This window comes from Meriones unguiculatus, chromosome 12, assembly GCF_030254825.1.
Source record: "Meriones unguiculatus strain TT.TT164.6M chromosome 12, Bangor_MerUng_6.1, whole genome shotgun sequence".
In the NCBI taxonomy this organism is placed as follows: domain Eukaryota; kingdom Metazoa; phylum Chordata; class Mammalia; order Rodentia; family Muridae; genus Meriones; species Meriones unguiculatus.
This window is the reverse complement of record NC_083360.1, coordinates 26,947,648-26,974,574: the sequence shown is the minus strand read 5'-3', so window position 1 is coordinate 26,974,574 and position 26,927 is coordinate 26,947,648. Positions and strand designations below refer to the sequence as shown.

The window sequence follows — 26,927 nt, the reverse complement described above, 5'->3', positions numbered from 1 at the left end:
ACTTTACACAGGTGAAAATATTGTGCTTGACAGCTCGGCTTGGGTTATCACAGCTCAGGAACACAGATCATTCATTCCACAGAGGCAAAGCTGTCATGGAAACTAATCAATGCTAGGCTTCTGCTCGTGCCAATCATGAAGGCTGTCAGTGGGAAAGAGTGATGGGAGTGAGCCTTCTCAAGGCTGCAGTAATTCACCCTCCACGAAATGAAATCCAGAGCTGGCAAACAATTAATACAAGGTAGAACGTCCTTATGAACCCAACATGCACCTCCATACTGATCATACCCCTAAGAGGACAAGAAAGGTGGCACAGGGTGGCCAGAAGGAAGGAGTCTGCCAAGGAGAAAGTTGGAACTGCAATTAGCAAAGCTAGGAAGTGTCCATCAAGGAGTCAGAGGGAGACCACAAAGGCAGACAGCCTGCCTTCAAGTTCCATCTGTCTGCTTACTATTAACATGACTCAGTGGGCCCATCTGAACAAAGAGTAATAGGGAGAAATTCACAGCAGTGCCTAGAATGCATAAGCAAAATCTGGGGAACAGTGGAGAATTTGGGGGTGCCTGACTAACTTAGAAAAGGGAGATGCCAGGTACAAAGAAAGGCCCAGAGGCAGGGAACTATCGGTAGGTTGGCATCTCTAGAATACAAATTCAAAGTGCAAATAATGGCCAGGTATAGAATGGAAAGGAAGTTCCAGAAACATGTATTATAGTGGATGGGGTGTCAGGTTCAGATGATGGAATGTAGCACCTTCATTCAGGACAGCCATGATATATGAAGTGAAACTCCAGGCTTCAAGTCTTTCTTGCCATTAACACAATATGTGGGACTTTCCAAAATACTGGATTCAGAATACCATTTAGTATTCTCACAAAACCTGCTACATATATCTTCAAATACACAGAAACAAATCTGTTTTTAACTCTGATGCTCTCAATAAGAGAACAGAATTAAAATAAGTGCTTGAAGGTTCACTAGCAAACATAACCCACAGAATACTTGGGAGGCTGTGAACGCAGATACCTGAATCCTTTACCATCTGACAGTGCTAGGACAACACCCTTGGGGGCCAAGCCACCTCCCCACTCACCACAGGTTCACCAGGAAGGGGTGCTCTAGTCCCTGCATGATCTGCAGCTCCCGGAACACGTTCCGCACCTCATCCCTTTCCACACACTTTTGCTTGTTCATGTACTTCATGGCATACATCTTCTTTGTGTCTCTTTTCTGTACGATGCATACCTGCAAGACAGCCAGAGGAAATAACACTCATGATAAGGGAAGAGGAAGAGGAGGAGGAGGAGGAGGAGGAGGAGGAGGAGGAGGAGGAGGAGGAGGAGGGTCAAACCCTCATTGACAATCCGTTCCATGCCTGGGTTTCCTTCATTCCAACCACTTGCTATAAAGAAGGCACCAGACCAGATTTAGCACTTAAGTGTCTACAGTGAGTAATGGCTGTGGACCAACACTGGAAATGCAGCCATAGATTCAGAAGATAGAAGGAACAGCCCTGCCCTCTAGAAGTTCACAGCCCAGTAAAACCATTAGCAACTGCAGTTTTCAAGCTTGCATGCCCCTGACTATGACCCTGAGATGCACACATACATGCTGTGTGTCCCAGAATCCAGAAGCTCCAACCTCAGGACACATTGTACACTCACAGGGAAACCCTCATCACCAGAAAACATAGCCATGGGACACATCTGGGCATGCATGCTTTGATTCTGTCCTGGGATTACACCATTGATATTGGTGTGTGCATGCTAAAGACCATGCCTCAGTGACCATATCCCTTAGATGCTTGAGGAAACCAGGAGGAATAAAGTGGAGCCAACCTAAGAGAGAATATCTGTGCCACAGGCAACAGAACTGAAGAGGCTGAGAAACCTAAGCCTGCTAGAGCACACAAGATGCCAGCACAAGCCTCAGGTGCCTCGTGCAGAGCTGCAGGACTTGGTGTTTGCCATGATGGCTTTCCATCTTGCTTTGGTCTAATATTTCCTTGCTACCCTCCAGGTCTTCCCTTCTTAAAAGGCAATGTTTGTTCTGTGCCTTGTATATTATAGGTATATGACTTGACTTTTGTTCTTATTTTATAGAGGTTTACCATTTGACCGTATGAGTCTCAGAAGAGACTTTGTACAACATGGGGATAGTTAAGGGAAACAGAGACTTTTGAAGTAGTGGAATGAATGTATTTTGCATTATGAGATAACCATGACAGTGTGGGTCCAGGGATACAGTGTTTTTATGTAGAATGTTCCCCAGAGGCTTATGTGTTTGAACACTGTCTCCAGCAGGTGGTGCTGTTAGAAGGTTGTAGAACTTTTAGAAGGTAGAGCCTTACTGGAAGAAATGGGTTATTAGAACTGGACCTTGGGGTTTTATAGCCCAGTTATTCTTTCTGTTTCCTCTCTGCTTCCTGTTCCTCTAAGATGTGAGGAGTCCCAGCTACACACTCTTGCCACCATGGAGTCATTTGCCTCCATGTCTTGCAATCCATGGTGAACTGTATCATCTTAAGCTCTAAGTTAAAATGACCCATGCCTTGATGAATTACTTCTTAAGTGGCATTTAGCTACCACAGGAAGAAAATCAACAACTACCCTGGGTTTAAGTTACCCACAGTCAATAGTGGTCTAAAGATAGCAAATGAAAACCTTCAGAGATAAATAACTCATAAATTCTAAATTGCCCATCATTTCAGTGTACTACCATCCCACACTTTCACATTCCATCCTATCCAGTGTGTCCACACTATGTGCTACACTACCAATAACACCCAGAAATCCTCTTTTTTTTCTTTTATATTACTTGAGAATTTTCCACATGAAAATAATGTATTTGTTCAAAACCATCCTTCTTTACCATCCCTCTTAATTTCTCCTCTATCTTGGCCACCACTGTTTTGTCTCAATTTCATGTGTCCTTTATTAAACTCACAGACTCCACTTACTGTATATGGGTATAGAAAAATTTATTGGAGCAAGGTAGCTTCCCAGGGACCACATTTCTGAAGAAACCCAATTCTCCTTTCCCCAGCATCACTGGGATAGGTGGATCTTTATGAACTGCTCCCATAACCATACTGGGGTGTTGACTGGCTTGTGCTGTCTTATGTACACAATCACCAATGCTGTGTGTTCGTGTCTTGAAAATACTGTTTTCTTAAAGGTGTGCATTTCTTTTGGCTCTTAAACTCCTTCTACCACACCTCAAACTTGAAAACACTTCCAAATTTCTTCTTGAACACCCTGATACCAGAACAAGATAAAGACCCAAAAAAGAAGATGAATTATAAGTCAATATCCCTGATGAACAAAGACACAACAATTGTCAGTGAAATACTTGCAAACCACATTTAATAAATACCTAAAAGTTTACCCAGTTTGATAAAGTTGATATCATCCCGGAGATTCAAAGATGGTTCACCATATGTAAATCAACCACTGATCTCCACTATATAAATAATCTCAAGAACAGAAACCACATTATCATTTCATTAAATACAGAAAGGTCTTGGTAAAACAACATCTCTTCATGATAAAAATTCTGTGAAATTAAAGATATAGGGAATATATATATATATATATATATATATATATATATCAATGTAATGAGTGCAATTTACAACAATCTCACAGCCAACATCATGTTAAACCAGAGGAAAAAAACATTTTCACTACAGTCAGGAACAAGAGTCTACCCACTCGATCAATATAGTGCTTTAAGTCTTACAGCAATAAGACAAGTTAAAGAAGATATAAAGAATCCCCTTTACAAAAAAAGAAGAAATAGAAAAGAAACAAAGCATCCTTATTTGCAGATATGATTCTATCACATAAAAAGACCCTAAAGATTCCACCAGAAAACCTCTATAACTGATGAATATGCTAAGCAAAGTAGCAGGATACAAAATTAACACATAAAATCATTAGCTTTTCTATACAAAAATAAGAAATACACTGAAAAAGAAATAAGGGAAACAATACTATTTATAATAGCCTCAAAAAAATCTTGGAAAAAAATTTAACCAAGCTACTGAACAGCTTGTATTTAAGTCATTGGAGAAGACATCAGAAGATGGAAAGATCTCTCACACTTAAGGAAGAATTACTGACATAAAAATGGCTATCCTACTAAAGCAATTTACAGATTCGATTCAGTCTCCAAGATTCCAATGCAATTCTTCACAGAAACTGAGAAAACAATCTCAAAATTCATATAGAAACACAAAATATCTAGAATAGCCAAAACAATCCCAAGCACTAAAAACATTGCTGCAGGTATCACTGGTTTCAAGTTTTATCATCAAGATATAGCAATAAAAATAAAAACAGCACAGTTCTGGCCTCACTTTGCACAAAACTCAAATTCAAATGGATCAATGACCTCTATGTAAGACTTGGACACTGAGCCTAGTGGAGGAGACAGCATGGAAACAGTCTAGCTTATATACACAGAAAGAAAAAAAACTTTCTGAAAAGGGCCTAGCCATTCAGGTATTAAGAACAATAGTTGATAAATGGGCTTCATGGAACTCAAAATATTCTGTTCACAAAGGACACAATCATTCAAGGGAAGTAGGGGCGTACTGTAGAATGGGGAGAAGTTTTCACCAGCTATACGCCTGATGGAGGGTTGGTATCTAGACTATACAAAGATCTCAAAAAATTAAACATCAAGGAAACAACCCAATTAAAAATTGGAGCATGGGGTGGGGGATCCAAGATGGTGGTGCTGAGAGGACACTGTATCTGATGAGCAGGACAGCAGTGACTGCACAGCGACCAGCAGCCTGAATATGGGTCCTAAAACACCAGCGATTGTATTTCCCAGATGAGAGTAAACCCCACGGTGTGGGAAGCAATTGGGCCCATTCTCGGGTCACACAGCTAAACCCCAGAAGAGTTTCTGGGTCCTGTCAGGTGCTCAGTCGCCAACCAAGAGCCACATGACTGCATGCTCTGACCATTGTCCCAGACTGAACTGTGGGCCCCACAACACCAGAGACTGGGATTTCCAGTTGAGAGAAAACCCCACTGTGAAGGAAGCAATCGGGACTGACCTCAGGTCACTCAGACAATCCCTGGAAATGCATCTGGGGTCCAGCAGGTGCTCAGCTGCCAGCCCAGAGACCTGCCCGTGTGCCCTGCTCACCATCCCAGATAGAACTGTAAGCCCAGGGCACCAGAGACTGGGTTTCTCTGTCGGGAAGAAATACAATGGTGAGGGAAATAGCAGGTCTGACCTCAGGGCATTCAGCTGAATCTAATCCCCACCAAAAAAAAAAAAAAAATCTTGAGATAAGTCCCTGGGTTCCTACAGGTGCCCAGCCTCCAGCAAGAAGTGATTCGCCTGCACCTGCATGCTCTACTCACCATCCCAGACTGAACTGTGGACCCCCCAAACACCACAGACTGGGACTCCCTTTCGGGAGGAAACCCCACAGTGGAAGAAACATCAGGTCTGACCTCAGGACACCCAGTTCTGGAAAAGTTTCTGGGCTCCTGAAGACTCTAGCCTCCTGCTGCATGCAGGACTGCTGTGCTAACCTCCCACTGATTACCAGGGTACAGGGCTCCAACCTTAGACCTACAGAAGCCTGGGATCCAAGGAATCAGCCCCAGACAATGCACCAAGGTACCACCTATCTCCCTAGCTAAACTGACCAAACCCTGCTTCTTCAAGAGGGCTGTGCCCAGCAAACACAGTGTAAGAGCAGCAGCAGCAGCCCACTAAACTCAGAGAAAGCAACCCAGAGGCAGGGCAGCTGTCTTCAGGACTTCCCCTGGTGAGAGGAGAGCCCTCCTGACTACAAATGACCACAGTTACAGCACAGGTCCATACACCTGAGGTGAGCTCTGACAATTCCTGAGAAGCACCGGCCATTCGGTGACCATACCCAAAAAGCTGAGGAGGCCTCCTTCAGGAAGAACCATCTTCCTGCCAAGGGAATTCTCCCCACCCCAGGGTTCCAGGAGGTACCAGAAGCTAACAGCCAACATCTAAGACATTCAGATGGTTAGAGGCCAGCATGAAAGCACAACCAACAAACACCAAAGAAATAAGGCATCTCCAGAAGCCAGTTATACAGGGGCAAGCAGCCCTGACACCCTATCATAAGTGAAATTCAGGAAGATGACCTTACACCTATGTTTATAAAGAGGTTAATGGAGGAAACAAATAAAATGTGTAAAGAATTAGAGGAAGATAAAGTCATATAGATTATGCCCATCCATAAAGAAATACAGGAAGATGCAGCCAAATAGTTTGTGGCCTTCAGAGAAGAAATAATTAAGTCACTTAAAGAAACAAAAGAAACAGAGGACTGTTCAAACAAACAGGTGAAGGAATTGAAGGAAAAACAGGAAAAAATTGTAGCATGGAGCTAATCAGTGTTCTCAAAAGAAGATATACAAATGGATGAGAAACATTCTTTAACAGTTCAATATCCTTAACCATCAGGGAAATGCAAATTAAAACTACTATGCAATTTTATCCTATCCTAGTCAGAATAGCTAAGATGAAAACAAACACAAAAGCAAAAGCCGAATGTTGGTGTGGACGTGCGGAATAGGAACACTCTTGTTAATGGTGGGAGTATAAACTGATGTAGTCACTGTGGAAATGAGTGTGAAGGTACCTAAAAGAGCCAGAAAGATATCTACCACATGAGCCAGCTATTCTACTCTTACCACTCCCAGGAATATGTCCAAAGGACTCTATAAACTACTGCAGAGATACTTGAACATCCATGTGCATTTCTTCGTTATTCACAATAGCCAGGAACAAGAAACAACCTAGACATCTGTCCACTAGCAAATCAACGAAGAAGAAAATGTGATATATATTCATTCATTCAAATGTAATATGTGTGAATATTATTCAGCCATAAAGATAAGTGAGATTATAAAACTCACAGGTAAAGGATGGAACTGAAAACAAGCATTCTGATGAAGGAAACCAAACCTAAAGACAAATGCCACACATTCTCACATGTGGAAGCTAGCTTTAAATCTTTAAATATATGTGTTTAAATTGGAGTACACACAGAATACAAGAAACTGAAGAGGGGCCATGAGGAGGGTTCAGGGGAACGGGGATAGAATGCAGAGGGTGTGAAAGGGGAAATGTGAATTAAGAACGAGAAGGGTTCGATATGGTGAAGGTGCGAGTACAGGGTGGAGGAGGGCACGTAGGCTGAAATAGTCAGAAGTACTCCTGATGGTGAGACAGATTAGTGCCACATACCAGACTGTGCTCAGATGACACCTATAGGCCAGTGCGCATCGCATCTCTGCTATTCCCTTCATGTGACAACATGTGAGTCTGCACTGTCTCACAGCTTCACAAGAACAAGGCAAGTAGAGAACAGTAGGATACTTCATAAGAGAAAGACCTCATTCACATAGCTTCGACTTCAGTATGTTCTTAGAATTATTTTTATCATAGCTGTTGTAAGTCTCTCACTGCATTGGCTTCACACAATAAATGATTACAGGCTTGTTAGCATGTATGTATGTGTAAGGCTTAATACTATCTGAATTTTCCGATACCAGGGTGGCATCTTGAAATGTTGCCCCCAGGGATGAGGTTGTTAGTGTATTTCCAAAAAAGGTCATATTCCAAAGATCAGGAATACATGATTTTGGAGTTGCTATTCAACCTACCACAGCTGCCATTTCTGCCCCACCTGTGTAGAGGCAGGAAAGGAAGCCTAGGTAGGTTTCAGTTATTTATTCAGACTCGAGACTCAAGCTTCGTCTCTCCACCTTTCCATCTGTTATCACCACTGACACTGCCTCCCAGGAGGAAAGGATTGGTGGAATATGCTGGCAATGAGACAGTGCCGGGGAAGTGGGCTGACGAGTGCTGGTTTTCTCCTGCCACTTCCAGATGCTCTTCTGTAGGAAGCTGGGCCCCTTCTGCTCCCACACACTATGCATCTGCTCAAGGCAGACACAGGACAGTGGGGGGAAAGCCTGAACAACCTTCCTCTCTTTCTCTGTCTGAATTGAGTCATTCAAAATTCACCCTGCACCCCAGGACAGAATCTATAGGATATCAAGGAAGTAGAATGTCCAAGGGCAATAAATGTCATCTGAATCTCAATGTGTTAAAAAGGGTATGCTGTTAAACTTCCCAAATATTATCTTCCAGGAAGTAAAATCAGTGACTTAAAGTTAAGGTCTGGGATTCTTCAATGTGCAGTAAATTTGATACACAAAGTATGAGGAAGCAATTGTACAGTGTACAGAGGCCTTCAGGGGCTCTGCCTGTGGGGACTCAAGCAGGCTCCAGAAGCCCCGAGACCATGTTTGAAGGCAGACAGCAGTGGGTGGATAATATCACCAATCAGAGCCTCTTGTTTCTGTTGCTTCTCATTTGCATTCTCAGAAGAGGACTGGGAATCAAACAGAAGATGGGAAGATGGGAGATTGGAGACAGCACTGTTCTGCATCTAAACAAATCTAAAACAAACCACCAGATGCATGATTTCAGAAAGAGCCTTCCCTCTGCTGACTAATTTAGTAGTCACTTCTGAAAACCTGTGTAGTTACATGAGAGGAAGATGAGATGTAAATTCTGTCTCTTGATTTTTGTAGTACAGCAGACCACTCCACAGAGGTTAAGTGGGAGGTGGGCTGTCCCCCTCAAAGCTGCCCAATTTTATTTTATTTTTCAGTTTTAAATGTATTTATTTTTTATTAAGTGCAGTTTATTCACTTTCTATTATAGCTGTAGCCCTCGTTCCCTCCCAACCTTGCCCTCTCTCTACCATCTCCTCCCATGCCCCTCCCCAAATCCACTGATAGGGAGCTCCTCCTCCCCTTCCCTCTGACCCTAGCCTATCAGGTCTCATAAGGACTGGCTGCATTGTCCTCCTCTGTGACCTGGGTAAGACTGCTCTCCCCCCTCAGGGGGAGGTGATCAAAGAGCCAGCCGCTGAGTTCATGTCAGAGACAGTCCGTCTTCCCATTGGGAACCCACTTGTAGACTGAGCTGCCATGGGTCAAATCTGTGCAGGGATTCTAGGTTATCTCAAGGACATTTGCTCAACCATGTTCATAGCAGCTTTATTCATAATAGCCAGAATCTAGAAACAACCCAGATGTCCCTCAGCTGAGGAATGTATATGGAAATTGTGGTACATTTACACAATGGAATACTACTCAGTAATTAAAAACAAGGAAATCCAGCCACTCCTGATGTGATCTGATAGACTAAGATCAGAAGGAAGGAGAAGAGGACCTCCCCTATCAGTGGACTTGGGGAGAGGCATGCATGAAGAAGGGGAATGGAGGGTGGGATCGGGAGGGGAGGACGGAGGGGCTTATGGGGGGATACAAAGTGAATAAATTATAATTAATAAAAAATAAAATAAATTAAAAAGAAGCTAATTAGCTTTAAAGAACATAAAACAACATTTTCAACTTATTTTTATTATCAAAAAAATAAAATAAAATAAAATAAAAACAAGGAAATCATGAAATTTGCAGGCAAATAGTGAGAACTAGAAAAGATCATCCTGAGTGAGGTATCCCAGAAACAGAAAGACACACATGGTATATACTCATTTATAAGTGGATATTAGACATATAATATAGGATAAACATACTAAAATCTGTACACCTAAAGAAGTTAATCAAGGAGGAGGACCCTGGGTAAGATGTTCAGTCCTCATTCAGAAAGGGAAACAGGATGGACATTGGAAGAGGGAGAAACAGGGAACAGGACAAGAACCTACTACAGCAGGCCTCTGAAAGACTCTACCCAGCAGGGTATCAAAGAAGATGCTGAGACTCATAGCCAAACTTTGGGCAGAGTGCAGGGAATTTTATGAAAGAAGGGCGAGATAGAAAGACCTGGAGGAGAGAGGAGATCCACAAGGAGAGCAATGGAACCAAAAAATCTTGGTAGAGAGGTCTTTTTTGAGATTGATACTCCAACCAAGGACCATAGATATTATATATATATATATATATATATATATATATATATATATATATATAATAGATAACCTATTTTATTTTTTATTTATTTTTTATTTTTTTTTCAATGCAGTTTATTCAGGAACCTTGAACAATCATCTGACCCTGGGTAAAGCCAGCCCACTTTAAATAGCCTCTGGGTAGCCAACCTCAGCATGCCACATGGGCAATGCAGGTAGGTCCACATACATGGAAGCAAGCCAGATCCTCAGCCTTAGCCAAATGTGGAGTTTTTTTTTTTTTTTTTTTGAAATAGAGTTTCTCTGTGTAGCCTTGACTGTTCTTGAACTCACTCTGTAGACCAGGCTGGCCTCCACCTCAGAGATCCACCTGTCTCTGCCTCCCAAGTGCTGGGATTAAAGGCATGTACCACTACCACTCAGCAAGATGTCTGTTTTTAATTCATCAATTTCAAAACAGAAATACATGACTTACACAAGAAAAAGAAAAACAATGTAACTGATCCTAAAGATTATTACTCCTCAATAGCTCACCCTAAAAATAATGAAATTATTAAAATGCTAAAGAATTTAAAAGTGTACTTTAAAAAATCATGAGTAATTTAAAAGAGGGTTCAACAAGCAAATGAATAAAGTAAGGAAATCAATTCAGGACCTGGATAACAAAGCTAGCAAAATAGATGGAAAACTAAGCCAGAAAATTAGGATTCTGAAACCAAGAATAAGAATCAGAAATATTGTAAATAAAAATTCAATAAACCAAACAAACAAAATAGTGAAAATCATTGCAGATTAACACACTACTTCAATAAGAAGAAAGAATATCAGGATTGCAAAATGAAAAAAAAAAAAGAAAGAAAGAAAATAAGAAAGAAAGAGCTTAGGAAACAGTATATTTCACCAGAAACCAAGAAAAAAAGTGTGGCCACAATATTCAAGAATTTTGAAACATGACTGAAAGATTAAGAAATCACAGAAAGAAGGAGCTGAATTTAAATATAAAGGCACAGAAAACTTATTCAGTGATATTACAAAAGAGAAATTTTCAAACCCATGGAAAGATAAGGACCACAAGTACTAGAAGCATTTAAAACTCCTAACATGCATGACCAGAAAAGTATCACTCCACATCACACTATAGTTAAAATGCTAAGATTACAGAATAAAGACTGATTATTAATAACCAAAGAGAAAATACTAACTTACAGTAGCAAACACACCAAAATGATTTCAGAACTCTCAACAAAAATGCTGAAAGCCAGAAAAAGCACAGAGTGACTTCATCTAAGCCCTGAGAGCAAATAGCTACCAACCAAGAATGATGTATCTGGAAAACCTATCTTTCAAAGTTGATGGAAAAAAACTTAATAGAAAACACAACTTAAATGATCCATGAACATCAAGCCAAGGCTGTAGAAAGTATCTGAAATAAATGAAGAAAGAAAAAAGATGGACAGAAATGGAAACCATAGGGGGGAAAAAAAACAATGAGAGAAATAACTAAACACATAACTATGAAAGAGTCAAACACATCTAGCTCAGTTATCCAGGAGTCTCCTGATATGAATAAGAGAGAAAGAAAAACACAATAATTCAACAGGAAAACCCAACAAAATTACAGGAATCATCAAATATTTCTTGACAAAAACTCTAAACATAAATGTCCTCAACTATGTAATTAAAAGATAAAGACTACTTCACTGGATGAAAACATACAAATCAACTGTCTGTTGTCTGGATGAAAAATACCTCAGTGGAAAAATACAGACTGATAGTTAAGGAATAGAACACTACATTCTAAGCAATCAGAAGCCTGTAAAAAAAAGCATGATAGGAAAGTTTAGACAAAATAGTGGGTGACTTCAATACACCACTTTTGTAAAGAGGTAGATCATCTAGATCCAAAAATGGTGGGGCTGGGAAGATGGCTCAGCAGTTAAGATCACTTGTTACTCTTGCAGAAGACTCAAGTTTGGTTTCCAACACCAACATGGTGGCTCACAACCATCCATAACATAGGGGATCTGAAGCCCTTGTTTGTTTATTGCAGCACCAGACATGCACATAGTACACATGTATTCATGTATGACAATAAAACCGAAGCAGTGCTAATTGTGTACTAATTCAGAAAAACCCAGGGCTCAATGGATTCAATATTTAATTCTTCCATACTTTTAGAGAAAGACATCAATGCTCTTCAAATTTTTCTATAAGCTGTAAAGATAAGAAACACTACCAAACTCATTTTATAAGAACAGTATAACTGTGATTTTAAATGTGGCAACAAACAGTTAAAGACACGACAAAAAGAAGCTACAAATTAATTTTCCCAATGTTGAGAGATGCAAAAAACCATCAATGGAACTCCTAAAGACCAATTTCAACAACCTGTTCAAAAAAAAAAAAAACTGCACACCACAGTGCAGTTGGTTTCATCACAGAAATGCAAGGATGGTTCAATGTGCTTAAATCAGTAAGTATAATGTGACATGTAAATATAATCAAGGATGAAAACCACAAGATTATCTTGGTAGATGCAGAAAAGGCCTTAAAAGTCGCTGGAGAAATTATAAATAGAAAAAGCATAACTCAACATAATCAAGGCTATATATGAAAAACTTAGAGCCATCATTACACTAAATGGGGAGATACTGAAAACATTCATCTTAAAATCGAGAACCAGGCAAGGGTGTTCACTGTCTTCAGTCTCACTCAACGTAATGCAAGAACTCTTACACAGGAATAAAGCAAGAGAAAGAAATGCAATATAAATAGGAAAAGATGAACTAAAAGGGTTTTTTTTATGATTTGCTCTGTGTGTGTGTGTGTAAAACCTTAGGTTGTTGTTTCTCAGCTTTGGAGACAAGGTCTCCCTTTGACCTGGATCTTACCACGTAGGCCAGCCTGGCTAGTCAGTGAGCCCCAGAGATCTGCCTGTCTTGCCTTCCTGGTACAGAGATTACAAGCCCACACCACCATGCTTCACACTTTTGCAAACCTTGATTCAGGGAAACACTTTACTGACTGAATTCTCCTGTCACCCTCTCAAATTATTTCTATTTATAGACAATCTTATCCTATACTTAAAAAAAACAAAAACAAAAACAAACAAAAAAAAAACAACTCTAAGGACACCACCAGAAAACTCTTAGATCTGATCAATACTTCAGCAAAGTTGCTACACACACACACACACACACACACACACACACACACACACACGTGTTATTTTTCCCATTTATTTAATCTCTTGGCATCCTGATCCCAGCCCCCTCCTTTTTCCCCTCCAAGTCTCTCCTTATCCCTCATGCCCTTCTCCCCATTCTTCCCTCTTCTTTTCCTCAGAGAAGTGGAGACCCCAAAGGAGTATCAACCCACTCAGGCACCTCAAGTCATAGCAGGACTAAACACATCCTCTCCCACTGGGGTCTGACAAGATGTCCAGTTAGGATGAAGGGATCCAGTGGCAGGCAATGGAGTCAGAGTCAGCCCCTACTCCCATTGTTAGGGGACCCACATGTTGACCACACTGCACATCTGCTACATATGTGTAGGGGGTCTAGGTCCAGTCCATGAATGTTCCTTGGTTGGTGGTTCAGTCTCTGTGAGCCCCCATAGGCCCAGGTTAGTTGACTCTGTAAGTTTTCTTGTGGTGTCCTTGACACCTCTGGCTCCCTCTACCCTTCCTTCCACTATCCCACAGACTCCCCAAGCTCAGCCTATTATTTGGCTGTGGGTTTCTGCATCTGTCTCCATCCCTGCTGGATGAAGCCCCTCAGAAGACAGATATGCTAGGTTCCTGTCTGCAGTCATAGCAAAGAATCATTAATAGTGACAGGGGTTGGCTCTCTGCTATGAAGTAGGTCTCAAGTTGGGCCAGTCTTTGGTTTGCCATTCTCTTAATCTCTACTCCATCTTTAGCCCTACCTACACTTCTTGTAGGCAAGACAAACTTAGGGTCTAAGGTTTTATGGGTGGTGTCCTCCTCCCTCCACCGCAAGTCCCACCTGGCTACAGAAAGGTGGCCACTTGAGGGTTCTTAATCCCACTGCTAAATGTCTCAGCTAGGGTCACTCCCATGGACTCCTGAGAGTCTCCCCTGTCCTAGAGGTACCCCACCACCACCAATTTCGGTTTTCTCTCTCAGTCCTCTCTCTCACCCTCTACCCCTGCCCTCTGAACTAGATGTCCTTCAACTGAAGAATAGATAAGGAAATCATAGTACATTTACACAGTGGTATACTACTCAGCTATCAATAATAAAGAAATCATGCAATTTGTAAGCAAATGGATGGAACTGGAAAAAAAATCATCCTGAGTGAGGTAACCCAGACCCAGAAAGACAAACATGGTATGTACTCACTTATAAGTGGACATTAGCCATAAAGTACAGGATAACCATGCTACAATCCACAGATCCAAAGAAGCCAAGGAGGGCCCAAGGGAAGATGCTGAATCTCACTCAGAACAGAAAATAAAATAGACACCTGAAGTAGATGGAGGGAGGGAAATAGGTGGGAAAGGGAGTGTGAAGGACAACAGGGGTAGGGATCAGGTGTACGGAGAGCAGGATATAAAAGCAGCATTAAAAAAAATCATCAGTTTTTTCTATATACTAATGAATGTGCTGAAATAGAAATCAGGCAAATGAGCCAACTCTTTTCACAGTAGCCTGAAACAGATGCCAAGAAATACATCTACCCAGGAAAGTGAAAGACCTCTACTATGAAAACTTAAGAATATGTGTTGAAGGTTGGTTTGATGTGTGTTACTAGCCCTCAAGATCTGGTTACACCTAACCTTGTTGTTTAAACTACCTGACTAGTTAATTAAATGGCCTATACCTGGGAAGGGCCGAATGGGAGTAGGTGTGGCTAAGGTTCCTGGGCTTGGAGAGGACAGAGAAAAATCACAGGAGACAGATGTACAGGAAGAAAGGAAGAAGGAGGATGCCATGATGGGTTAGCCTGGAGAAGAAACCATATGGGGCTGAGAGAAAGGACTCCAATAATGGCATGAAAAGGACCAGATGAATAAAAACAAGTATTTGTAAGATTATGAATGGAAAGCAGGATGGTTAAGGAGGAAGATATTGGATGTGGGGTAGGAGATGGATAGTGAGACTATTCAGACAGCAAAGGTAGGAATATCTGCCTGGCCCAAGGTAAATAAGGCAATTATAAATCTAACAGATACCTGTGTCTTATTATTTGTGATAGCAAGTCAGATAATACTGCCATGATAACCAGAGGGCTATAATAAACATTATATAGTCCAACACTCATTTTTTTTTAATTTACTAATTTACTACAGCAAATATGGAAGAATGTAATTGAAGTGAATCCTTTGTGGCAGGAAGAAAAATGCTCTAAACAGACAGCCCTCCTATTGGGTGTCGAAACAATGGTCCCCATGGAATTGGAATGTCCCCAACAATCTCATACTGGCAGAAGAAAAGGCAGGTATTTGTCTCCCATTAAATGATATCATTCAGTTCTTACATTTCAAACCAGAAGATACTGGAGCCAAGACAATAATGGGTCATAGTAGGCAGGACCACACCTTGAACATGGCTGTTAAGTAATATATGCCTCTGTCTCTCCATTTGAGCCTAAACCTCATGTCAGAACCCTAAAAATCGATGTGGAGTTATCACTGGACCACCTTATTTCTTCCTCTTACCAGTGTAGCCACAATGAATAAGTCTCCTTATTCTGATTTTTAGTTGCTTGCTGGTTTCACTGTCCTACTGAGAATTAGTGGTCCAATTTAGTTGTTTAGGGCTTCCAGGATACTGCCAAAGCTCTAACAGCCCCAGTAACACCTGCACAGAAAGATCATCAGGTGATGGACAGACCAATGCCTAGAAACTTTCCCTGAGCACCTGGGCTAGCTCCTACTAGCTTTAAACCTTAAGACAGCCATGCCATAGAAGGAATCTCCTGAAACAAGGCACGCATGGCTTCTATGCTGAGCGCATGACCAGGAGCAAAGATCGGCATTGTCACTGACAGCCACTCTGCCCAGGTCCTGGAAGCATCTGTCATGAAAGCCTAAAACTAGGTCTTAAGAGGCACTGACCCTCCAGTACGGCTGCCCCAAGCCATGTCCACAGGAAATCATAGTTAATGAGGCAAAAACAAGTGATCTGACCAAAGCCACCCTAAGCTGCCCAGGAGGCAAGGCCCCAATTAACTCCTCCTTAGTAGAAATCAATTAGGCTTTGGTGTTATCATCAGTCACTGTGACCTGTTGGGAGTACAAACAAACACTAGCTTGCGTACACCATGGGATTTGATAAGGAATGTGTGTGCCAAGAGCATGGAGATCTAGCAATGCGGAAAAGGCTCCCAAGCAGCCAAGAGGACGAAGCACATGGGGAATCCACACGGTGCCAGCATCCCATGGGCATTGTCTTTACTTGATGCCTACAGCACTGACAGCTTTGATTCATGAGTGTTCTAGAGACCCCAGAAGACAGTAAATTTTGCAGGGGTTTTATTTGTTTGTTTGTTTGTTTGTTTTTGGGCGGGTCGTAGTGAACATGGATGTAAAGTCAAGGTTGGGCAAATATATAAAACCTTTCTAGAAACTTCTACATCTTCAGTACTCTCTTTCTAGCCAGGACTACCATTACCCTTTTGACACTTAGCCATCACAGGTGCTTGGAATGACTGGTCATAGTAGAAGCCAGCATGAGCTGGGACCTGAGGATGCCTCTCCCATTGTGAGCCTAAACTGTCCCTTCCTACCTGGCACCACAGGCTGGACCCCAACTTTAGTTCTATGTCAGTATCTCCCATTGAGACCCACCTCCAACCACCCTATGAAATGTGGAATGCCCTCAGTACCCATCTCCCTACTCTCTGGGCCCCACCATTTATCAGATCCTATTTCTGTGCCTGGTTCCTGGTGTGTTTCCATTTATCAACTTTTTTTTTAATCCTGTGAACCAATTCCTTGGCCAGCCTCTTTCTGTGTGTGCCACACCTTATTACTTCTATATCTCTGGAGAAGCCCAATCAGTGTGCTGGCAACCATCCAGGCCCAGAACTCAGCCTTTGAACCCTATTCCCCAATGTGCCTGCAGAGCTATGGAGGCCATTTCTGCTGGTACCTGCTACGTTTCCATCACCCTCTAAAGAGCAAATCAAGCTCACATAGCTTTGTACTTTAGTGCTGTGATGGACAGTTTTATGTCATCAAACCAGAGTTATCTGGGAAGAAGAAACTCAACTGAGAAAATACCCTTATCCTATTGGCCTGTAGGCAAACCTTTGAGACATTTGATTGATGTGAGATGGCCCAACCCATGGTGGGTGTTATAAGAAAGCAGGCTGAGCAAGCCATGAGGAACAAGTCAGTAAGCTATGTTCTTCTATGGTCTCTGTTTCAGTTCCTGCCTCCAGGTTTCTGCCTTGAGTTCCTGCCCCAACTTCCCTCTGTAATGGACTCTAATCTGTAAGAAAGAAATGAACTTTTTTCCCCAAGGTGATTTTGGTCATGGTGTTTATCACATCATTAGAAAGGCAACTAAGCCAATTGTAAAATATCAGTCCCAGCCACCATATTCAAGGACACCAGTGTGGGAATTGCACCCTGTGGAGGAGTCTCAAGGTGACCTCCATGGAGGGGTCTGAAATACCAACACTGCCTGTCATGGTCTGGGATCTACATCCTGCACCACCTGACCTTTCCTGCTGTTCACATGAGACACTCTTCAACTGACATCATGGAGATTTAATGTCAGAGGTGACAGAAACAGCTGATGGATGGCTCGGGTGATGTGTTCCAAGAGTTGGTACTATGAGCTAAATTATATTTTTCCAAATTTATATGCTGAAGTCCTAAGCCCAGGCTGTAGAATGAGGCTGTTTCAAGAGACGTCTACAATGGCAACATTAAAGGAAAATTAAGTCACAGGGTAGCTTTTACCCAGTCTTCTCTAGGATCACCTTCTTCTGAGGTGAGGACATAGACACAAACTGAAACATTACCAGTTGAGTAGACTGTCTGCAAAGCAAAGAGAGAGGAAGTAGTCCTGGCCACACCTTGATCTCAGATTCATGTCTTCACGGTTGCCGTGGCTTGAATGCACAATGCCCCCAGACTCATTTATTAAGGCTTAGCCCCCAGACGCTGATGCCTTTGGAGTAGTGACTGGACTGTGAGATTCTAACTTCATTAGTGGATTAACCTAAAAGTGAGCTCATAGACGAATGCACTATTAGTAGTTGGGACCTGATTGAAGGAAGCAGATCAAAGAGTGTTTACATTTGAAGGATATACCTTGTCCCCGTCCTCATCACACCTTTCTCTTTGACAAAGATGGGAGTCCAGGCCTTATGCCTCTGTACCCCAGTGCCTCTTGGGGTGAGCTGGATTTGAAACAGAGCCCATGGATCACTCACTGTAGAAGATAATGAACACATGGATGTGCAGGGGGAGCAAGCATCCTTGACAGGGAAGTGTCATTGGCCCAAACCAGAGCTTAGAGGCATCCTGAGAGGACTTGCATCTCCTGTGGCAATTAGTGATTTATTAAGTCATTTCCTGGAGCCACGGTGTCCTCCAAGAACTCCTCCAGTCAAATGTGCTAATTAATATGAAAGGAATAAATATTTCATTGCAAACAAATGGATTCCATCCTTCCTCACTATGTCTGGGAGAACAAAGGCTGCTCACACAAGCGTCTCCTTTAAGCTTTCTAAAAAGGTTTCTGACATCATAAGAACAGCAGCCGGGGAAATCCGGCAACTTTCCCAGAGGCTAGTGCTGGGCCAAAACCGTGAGCCAAAGCTCATACACAAAATGATACTTCACAACTTAATTAAACGAATATAGTTTCCTAAACAGAGCAACCACACATTCTGAGTCTGTCCTGGAAGAAATGGTGCTTTGCATCAGGCAGACAGTGGGTTGCCGTGTGTTCACAGGTCACTCTGCACTTGCCTCGGGGCCTTTCAATCTGCAGTGTCCTATTGAAAGAACTTCTGGATGGACCAGTTACTAAGCTTGCTTTTCTCTTCTAATCAAGAGCTTCTGCCACACTGCATTTATACGCAGCTGGGCAGATCTGGCAGCCCGGGATGAAACAGCTGACCTGGGCTTGTGTATGGGGAATGCCTGTCTCTGTGCATAACAAGGCCATACTGAGCCTGGGTTATCAGCTGGGCAGTGCCAGCTCAGTTTTATCCAGAATGTTCCTTTGGGGAACATGGAGGGATATTTTCATGTAACTCCGGGGCACTTTCTGTGATTTATTAGGTACAGGATGACTCTGGCCAGTCTAAGGATTTTCACTTATTTTGATTCAGTCCTGCAGTCCTCATACAGAGGGCCCACCAGGAATGACGCTGCCAGGGGAACTCTTGAATTGGTTTTCCTGCGGGCACTCTCTACACTCTCCTGAAAAGAACTCAGCCCTATTGCTGTTCAAGTCCATGCCAAAGGTCTACCTCTCTGGACTCAATTCTGCTGCTCTGCCATCAGAGGTCAAAGGGGGCCCATAGGGACTGCAGTCATCAGCAGGTCCCAGACTGGGGTAAGCCAATGAGGTGCTGCTGAAACAAGGGCTTGGCTTGCTCAGCTGACTCACAGCTCCTCCAGGCACTGTTCGCACCTGTCTCTTTCTTTGCTTAGAGCCTCATTCTTTCCTCCTATTAGACATGCCTTCAACATCATCCACTGTAGGCCACACAAAGAGTCAGCCTGTTTTCTGATATTAAGGGGAAGATTCCATTCACTGAAAGTGGATGGTATGGCTTGAGTCATTCAGTCCCTTGAGCCTTCCACTCTTTGCCAGGTCCAACCATGTTACATCACATGCCCATCTCTGAGGTACATGACAAAGATGGTGATTGACAGCTACCTTGGACTCCAATGAGTGCCTGATGTGTCCTCTGAAGGAAGGGATGTTGTTCCCATAAGAAGGAGTGGGCTGAGCGACGGTGGGAGTCCAGGACTCTCTGTGACCTTCTATTCCCAATTTATATTAAAAACATACACCCAAGTTGAGACTGTAAGTTCACTCACTGGCTCAGCTGCTCACAGCTGATACACAGCAGACTCACCCAAAATCTAAAGTATTTTCACCAAGTGTTCAGAACCCTATCTGGTGTACTTCAACTACTGTAGAACTCAGACCCAAATGGGTTATTTTTTTTAAGGGTAATTCTTTCGAATTCAGTCATCTGAAGCTGTTTACTTTGGTGGTGCATGAGGAGTGAGACTGCTCCCAGAATGCATGTGATTGTGATTGCTGAAAAGTCCCGTGTGCACCTGCTGATAGCCAGGCTATTGTCATCCTTCACAATGAACTCTTAATAAATGTTGACAGGCAGCCTGCCCAAGGCAGAGAGCAAAGCCCCACACATTCACTCCCTATTAAAAAGGGCTCTCACCCTGTGGCAGCTTTGCTCCACTGCAGCTAAGAACAGCCTCGGGAGTTCATCTGCATTGATCACAAAGGCAGCCATTATTATTTGCTATTTCAATCAGAACAAAGCTATCTTCTGGTCCCTGAAAGTAAGCCAACTGAATCCCAAGCACCTAACATTAATGTACATTTCCCAAGAACCTGAGGATCCTCGAGACATTGTTATATGCCGACTCACAAACAGATGCCAGGAAGCTTGGGACTTCTAAAAGATCAACTATAACCATAAATTTCTAAGACATCAATACTCTGGACAGCAGGTGCCAAGAGCCAGATCAGGTGCCAGATAGCAGGACAGGATGAAGCAGAAAAGGCAGGCAACATTGTCAAGGGACGATGACAGGATAAGGCCAATTTGAAAGATTGCAAAGCCACATGTCTAACAGAATGTCAGAAAGAGATACAGAGGGTTCAGGACCCAAACTGTCAGTGACAGGAGGGCACAAAAGAAAGCTATGACAACCCCAGCTGTGGTGACAATTGGAAGAGGTGCCTCAAGGTTCTTTAAGGCATAGAATTGGCCTATTAGAGTAGGAAACAACAGCAGGGCTCTTACATGCTGGGCTATATTCTTACTGTTAAGTTCAGCTACCGTCAATGAGGTCAAGGGCAGGCTTCCTAAATTTCCAGGACATAGCTGTTTTGAGAAATCCAGAGATGAGGAGCCTCTGGTATGACACAAGCTCTGTCCCATGTCTGCAGACCCTTAAGGAGACATGTAGTGAGTAGACAGCAAGAAGTCCAGCTGAGAAGAGGACAGGAACATCATGCCCACGCAAGAGGCTGAGTGTGCAGGACTCACTGACTTAACTAATTACTAAAAATATGTTTCTAAGGTTGGACCTGGTGGGACACACCTGGCATCCCAGCACTGGAGAGGTAGAGGGCAGAGGTTCCCCGCCATCCAACTACAGAGCAAGGTAACTTCCATTACTGGAGACTTTGCCTCAAAAGCGAAACAAACAAACGAACAAAATAGTAAATGGGGAGCCTAAAGCATAGACTTATTTTAAAAAAAAAACAAACTTTGAATTAATGTGAACTTTCTATGACATAGCATTCACCATGCCCAAGACCTAGCCTGAGCATACTTGATGGGTAGAGAAGCAGGAAGCATGGCCATACTCAGTACAGCAGTAAGTAACAGAAAAGATACAAGTCTCAGCATTTCTGGATCTTATGTAAATAGCAACGCTTAGCCAACCATGCGGACATTAAAGACTTGTATTCTGATCCCTAGAGTGGCAATTTAAAAACATAAAGAAATACAATCATAACATAACTAGAAAAACTAAAGATCTGAAACTATGAAATTGATCAAAAAGAACAAGAAAGGAGAAACGTAAAAATAAAAGAGGTAAGAAGAAACCATGAGCTAATGAAAGCAGCTGTTGTAACATTGCTGCATGATATAAAGGCCAACATGGTCCAAATAAATGAAAACAGAGGAAATATAAGCCACGAAAGAAATTATTTTAAAGCAAAAATCTCCACCATATAATCTATCACAACCTTCCCAAAGTCAATGAAATATTTAAAACTAAACTTTCCAAAGGGTGAGAGACAAGTGTAGTACATATTTTAGATTAAAAAAAAAAACTCTTAATATCATCTTTAGACATTTAAATTTTAAGAAACCATGATAAATTTGATGACTGCAGTAGAGAGGCTGACAGGGTAGAGACTGTGCAATTGCTGTGTCCCTTTATCATGGGTAAATGTTATGAAATAAAGATGTGAGTCACTAGAGCAACAATTTAAAAACATAGCACAGAAAACTGTAGCTGTAACATCAGTAGAGAAATAAAAAAGAAATCATGAATATTTAGTCTGAAACATATAAGTTACAGAACAGCCAGAAAAAAAAGGATAATAAATAAAATAATAAAAACACACTAGACATAAGTCAAACAGTTCTATGGTGGTTTGAATAGAAATGGCCCCATAGACTCATGTGTGTGAATGCTTGGCCCAGATAGAGTGGCACAATTAGGAGGTAAAACTATCTGCCCCAGCTAGCTTTTTTTTTTTTTTTTACTGTGATAAAACACTGGCCAAAACCTACTTGGGAAGGAAAAAACTTATTCCATCATCCAGAGAAGTCAGGGAAGGAACTAGAGCAGGAACGTGGAGGCAGGAACTGAAACAGACATGATAAAGGAATTGTGCTTACTGGCTTGCTCTCATATAGAACCCAAGATCACCTGATCAGGGCTTGCACTGATCACATCAATCAAGACAATGTTCACCGGCCAATCTGATGAGGGCAATTCCTCAGTCAAGGTTCCTTCTTCCCCGATGTCTCCAGTTTGTGTCAAGTTGACAGACACTAATCAGCTCAGATCAGATGGAAGATTTTCTGATTAAAAAAAAAAAAAAAAAAAAAAAAAAACTCTCCCAGAAGCTAAAAAGCAACTTTCACAAGTATCTATTTAAGGAGCAATGTTTCAGGGGCAGTGTTTGCTCCAGGCGCTGTGTAGGATGGTCAGAAATGCTGTTGAGCCATCTGCCTGCTGGCAGTGGTGTCTCTATGGGGCCTCTTGTTTGTTGATGAGTCCCTCCTATCACTGGATAGGACAGACTAGATAATCTGCCAGTACACTGGAAGCTCATCTGACTCAAAGAGGCCAAGGTCTGTTCGGTTAGCAAGTGGTACAATTCACTAGACCATGCAAACATTTAGCACTTTCATACATGCGTACTGAGGAGCTTGTAAATGGGGTTGTGGAAAGGCAGGATGTCTTTGCTGCCCCAGGATGTCTGCAGCTATCTCAAGACCGGCAGGACTCAGCATCAGATCAAAATTCTGCTAAGTGAATTGATCCCCGGCGTTTCTGCATTTCAGAAGGGCTCTATGGAAAGTTCCGTTGAAGATTCACGAGTCAAAGAGACACAGAAATCTCCAGAAAAGTGTTCTCATGGAGGAGGTCCTCTATCCGAGGAATGGGGTGTCCACTGAGCATGCTGGTCCATGCATCTGTCCATCTGTGCCGTTACATGGAGAGTTCCTGCTCCATCAAGACCATGTTTCAACAGCGAAATGGCTGTCAGTACCTGTCATACCCAATGACACTGTGGTCCCCAACTATATTCCTGGCCTTCTCTAAAAATAAGTAGATAGATAGATAGATAAATGGAGCCCACTTCTCAGTCACAAGCTGAAAGCTGAAAACAAAGCATGCTTATTTTCCCAGCTAAGCTGGGAAAGGTGCTGCTAAAAGTAGTCATACCCCTTCCTATGTCTATCCCCACCTCACATTTGTTCAGAAATGAAAAAAGCCCTCACCCTTGCTCCTGCCACAGTGATGTACAGGACTACATGACCATGAGCTGAGCCTCCAGAAACAATGAGCCAAAACAAACCTTTTTTTATTTAAGTTTTTTTTTTGTTTTTGTTTGTTTGTTTGTTTGTTTGTTTTTAATATCAGGCATTCTGTCTCTGCTGTAAGAAAAGTAACACACAGTTACTAGTTACTGAGTCTAGTTTTTAGTCTGAGTCACTTCTTCCATAAAAAGTAACTCGTAGCACTTGAATACAAACAGAGTGCCTGGCTTTTCAAAAATACTTCAAACAATTAATTCCAGGAGAATGTTTCTCTGGGAACAGATTAGGGCTTGTTGAAAGCAAATTTTTACCCTCAAAGCCTTACCTTCTCCTAATTTTTATAGCCTTTATCCCCAAACAGTCAAGAATTGCCAATGTGAATTTTCTAAAAACCCAAATATCCAAGAGCCAGAAAGAGCAGCTCATGTAAAATTTGGAGGCAGGGAATCCACTCTTCTCCTTTAGGTTCTTAAAAAGACCCGGTATTAGCAACACTAAAGCAATCGCCAGCATCAGTCACCTAAGCCCAGATTCTATGGTTAATTCCATTTTCAGAGTAAAATAAGCCACAGTTCAAGGACATCATTAAGGCTTCCTTTCATGCCTCAGATTTGCCAAATTGAAATCTTCTGTCAGCAGAAAACGCCCAGCACCCAGTCCCAGAACAGACCCACAGGACATACATACACTCAAGCCCGAGCATCCAGAATTTCACATTTCAGTTTTTGTCATTGTCTTAAAAAGCACATTGTCCTTACCTTTCCAAAACTCCCTTTACCAATGGCCCGCAGGATCTGGAAGTGGTCAAAGTTGACTGTAAAAAAGCAGTAAGAAAGTGGCAATCAGGTCAGGCTTAGACATTGTGTCCGTGTGCTACCCACTTTCTCTGCAGCTTCTGCCCACCAGTGCTACCCACCCCATATTAGCACCTGGTTCCTGGGACACTGACCAATGAAGGACAATTTGTGATTCACAGACACAGTCAAAACGTCACCACCAGAGCATAGGATGGGATATCTTGTAAGGGCCAAAGGAGGTGACAACAGGAAAGCTCAGCTACTTGGCTTTTATCTTCTCATATGTACTTTCCCACTCTCCAGGTAGACCTCTCTACAATGTGGACCCCTCTGGTGCACCCAGTCAGACCACATCTTACCTGTGTCTGCTGTTGTGATCTCACAGCCTGATCCTTCCACACAGTCCACCTAGCCCTGGCAATGAGGCTACTGCGAGCTGAGCACATGGGCCCACACCACCCTCCTGCTATCACTCTGAAACATACCATCCCTTGCCCCCATTAACAGCCTATGAGTCTTTACCCTCCACACCTCACTGACCGGCCTCCATGCCAAGCTGTGCACCAAAGCAGGTCAGCAATGTAGGGCCATGCTGCTGACTACCATGAACATCTTTCAGTGCCCCTGATCCCTCTCTCCCTTTGTTTCTGTTATTGACACAAGGTCTCACGTATCCCTGACTGATCTTTGGCTTCTCTTCCTCCCCCCCACCTTTGGAATTTTGGGATTACAGACAAGCCGCAGTGCCAAGTCTCTGTAGTGCTGAGGATTAAACCAGGACTTCATGCACACAAGGCAAGCACTCTACCAACTGAGCTACACACCCAGGCTCCTCCTCTCCTTTCAAAAGTACCTACTTGGCCTCTACAGAGGAACCTTCTCCTGACTGCTTCCTTCAACAGCTTCTCCACACTCAGACTTTCCCTGCCAGTACAGTGGGAAGGGACAGTGGACTCTGTCAGCTCTCTGTCGCACAACTGCTCTCCTGGCCTTTAGAGGCTTCAGTGGCATGCCAGAGCCTGACAAAGGTATCCCTGACTTTTAGGTAGTTTGAACTGATTGACGTCTACCCCAGAGTATTGTTGGAGGAACTTCATAGATCCAACAGACCCCAAGCAGAATAATGTCTACTTTCTCTTGACCACACACTTCAGTAGATCCGGCAGACCCCAGGCCGGGGGCCCCTTTCCAACTACAGTAGCTCGAAGACAAGGGTTCATCCATGTCTCCTTTCCCTCTCAACCCCACATTTAGTCCTTTATCAGATGGATCTATATTTCCTCTTTCTGTTCTCTTTCATCGGTCTATCCTGAGATCCCTTTGGTTTCCACCTTCTCTGTCACCTGACCTCTACAGTGGCCTCTCAACCTCCCCCTCTGACCCTCCCTTGGGGCACATGTGATAAAGGTGGTAATCATTCTGGTCCCCGCTTACCCCCCTGCCCTGACCCCTCTGTCTTACCCATGGAGAGCAAACTCCTCCCTGAACTGCATGGTCCCAGCTCTGCTCTTGTCCTGTCACCCCATACCTGTCCTCAAGCCTCAGACAGAGGTCCGTCCCTTCCTGCTATAACTGTTTCTTTCCCATCTGTTGCTCTTCCCTCAGTATCCTCTGTCACACTGCTGTGCCCTTCTGTGTCCCAAGAGGGGACTGGGCCTAACTTCCAACTAAGCATGCAGTCTTGTAGAGTGCTAACTTCTAAACACATCATTCTGAATAGCTCTACAGGACTTGAGTTACCTGGGGTCAAAGGTCATGATTATTCTATTTGTTGTTGCTCCCTTAGCACCTCGACCTTGCTTAGCACACTGTGGCACTCCATAACTACTCATTAACTGAAGGGATGATTGAGTGAGCTAATCTCCATATTCATGGTGCCAAGTGCATAATAAGTCTTTCGTAAATATTTTTGCATTTGACTGAATTGCAGCCAGTTCTCAATAACTAGGAAAGACATGTTATTTACGAAGATGAAGGGAATTGATTAGCTCACTGCATAATTGAAGCTGGGGTATGAGAAAGTCAATGGACACAATTACTTCCTTGTATATTAAACTTTGTCAAGCCGAAGTCAGACTCCAGTGAGCTGTCAAACACCTGACATGCTTATAGAGTAGCTGGGTTAACAGTTAACCGGCAAAGCTTTAAAGAAAACCCAGTGCAGTTCACTTTCAGAATAACTTTCTGGAGCCAGAAATTCCTTACTCCACCTTTTTTCCACTCACTAAAGGTTGTGGGAGAAGATGAAAGCAATGAACTTGGGTCACAGCTCAATTGGCTGTCACGTGGCTGGGACGTATGCAGAGCCCCACAATAACCTCCATTGGGTCAGAAGGCAAACGCCACTGTGGGTCTATGCCACTTGCCCTCCAGGAAGCAGAACCAGCTCTGCAGAGGCACTACTAACAA

General features: G+C 42.7%; 1 protein-coding gene across 1 annotated transcript in view; it reads right to left on the bottom strand.

Moving 5' to 3' along the window:
- Stk32b (serine/threonine kinase 32B) overlaps positions 1–26,927 on the bottom strand; it is a 238,495-nt gene that overhangs the window by 153,158 nt on the left and 58,410 nt on the right. The window contains exons 2-3 of the mRNA XM_060365405.1: positions 24,480–24,535; positions 1,094–1,245 (exon numbers count right to left, since the gene is read on the bottom strand). Of these exons, the coding sequence (XP_060221388.1) occupies positions 1,094–1,245; positions 24,480–24,535 (208 nt within the window). The remainder of the gene's footprint in view (positions 1–1,093; positions 1,246–24,479; positions 24,536–26,927) is intronic.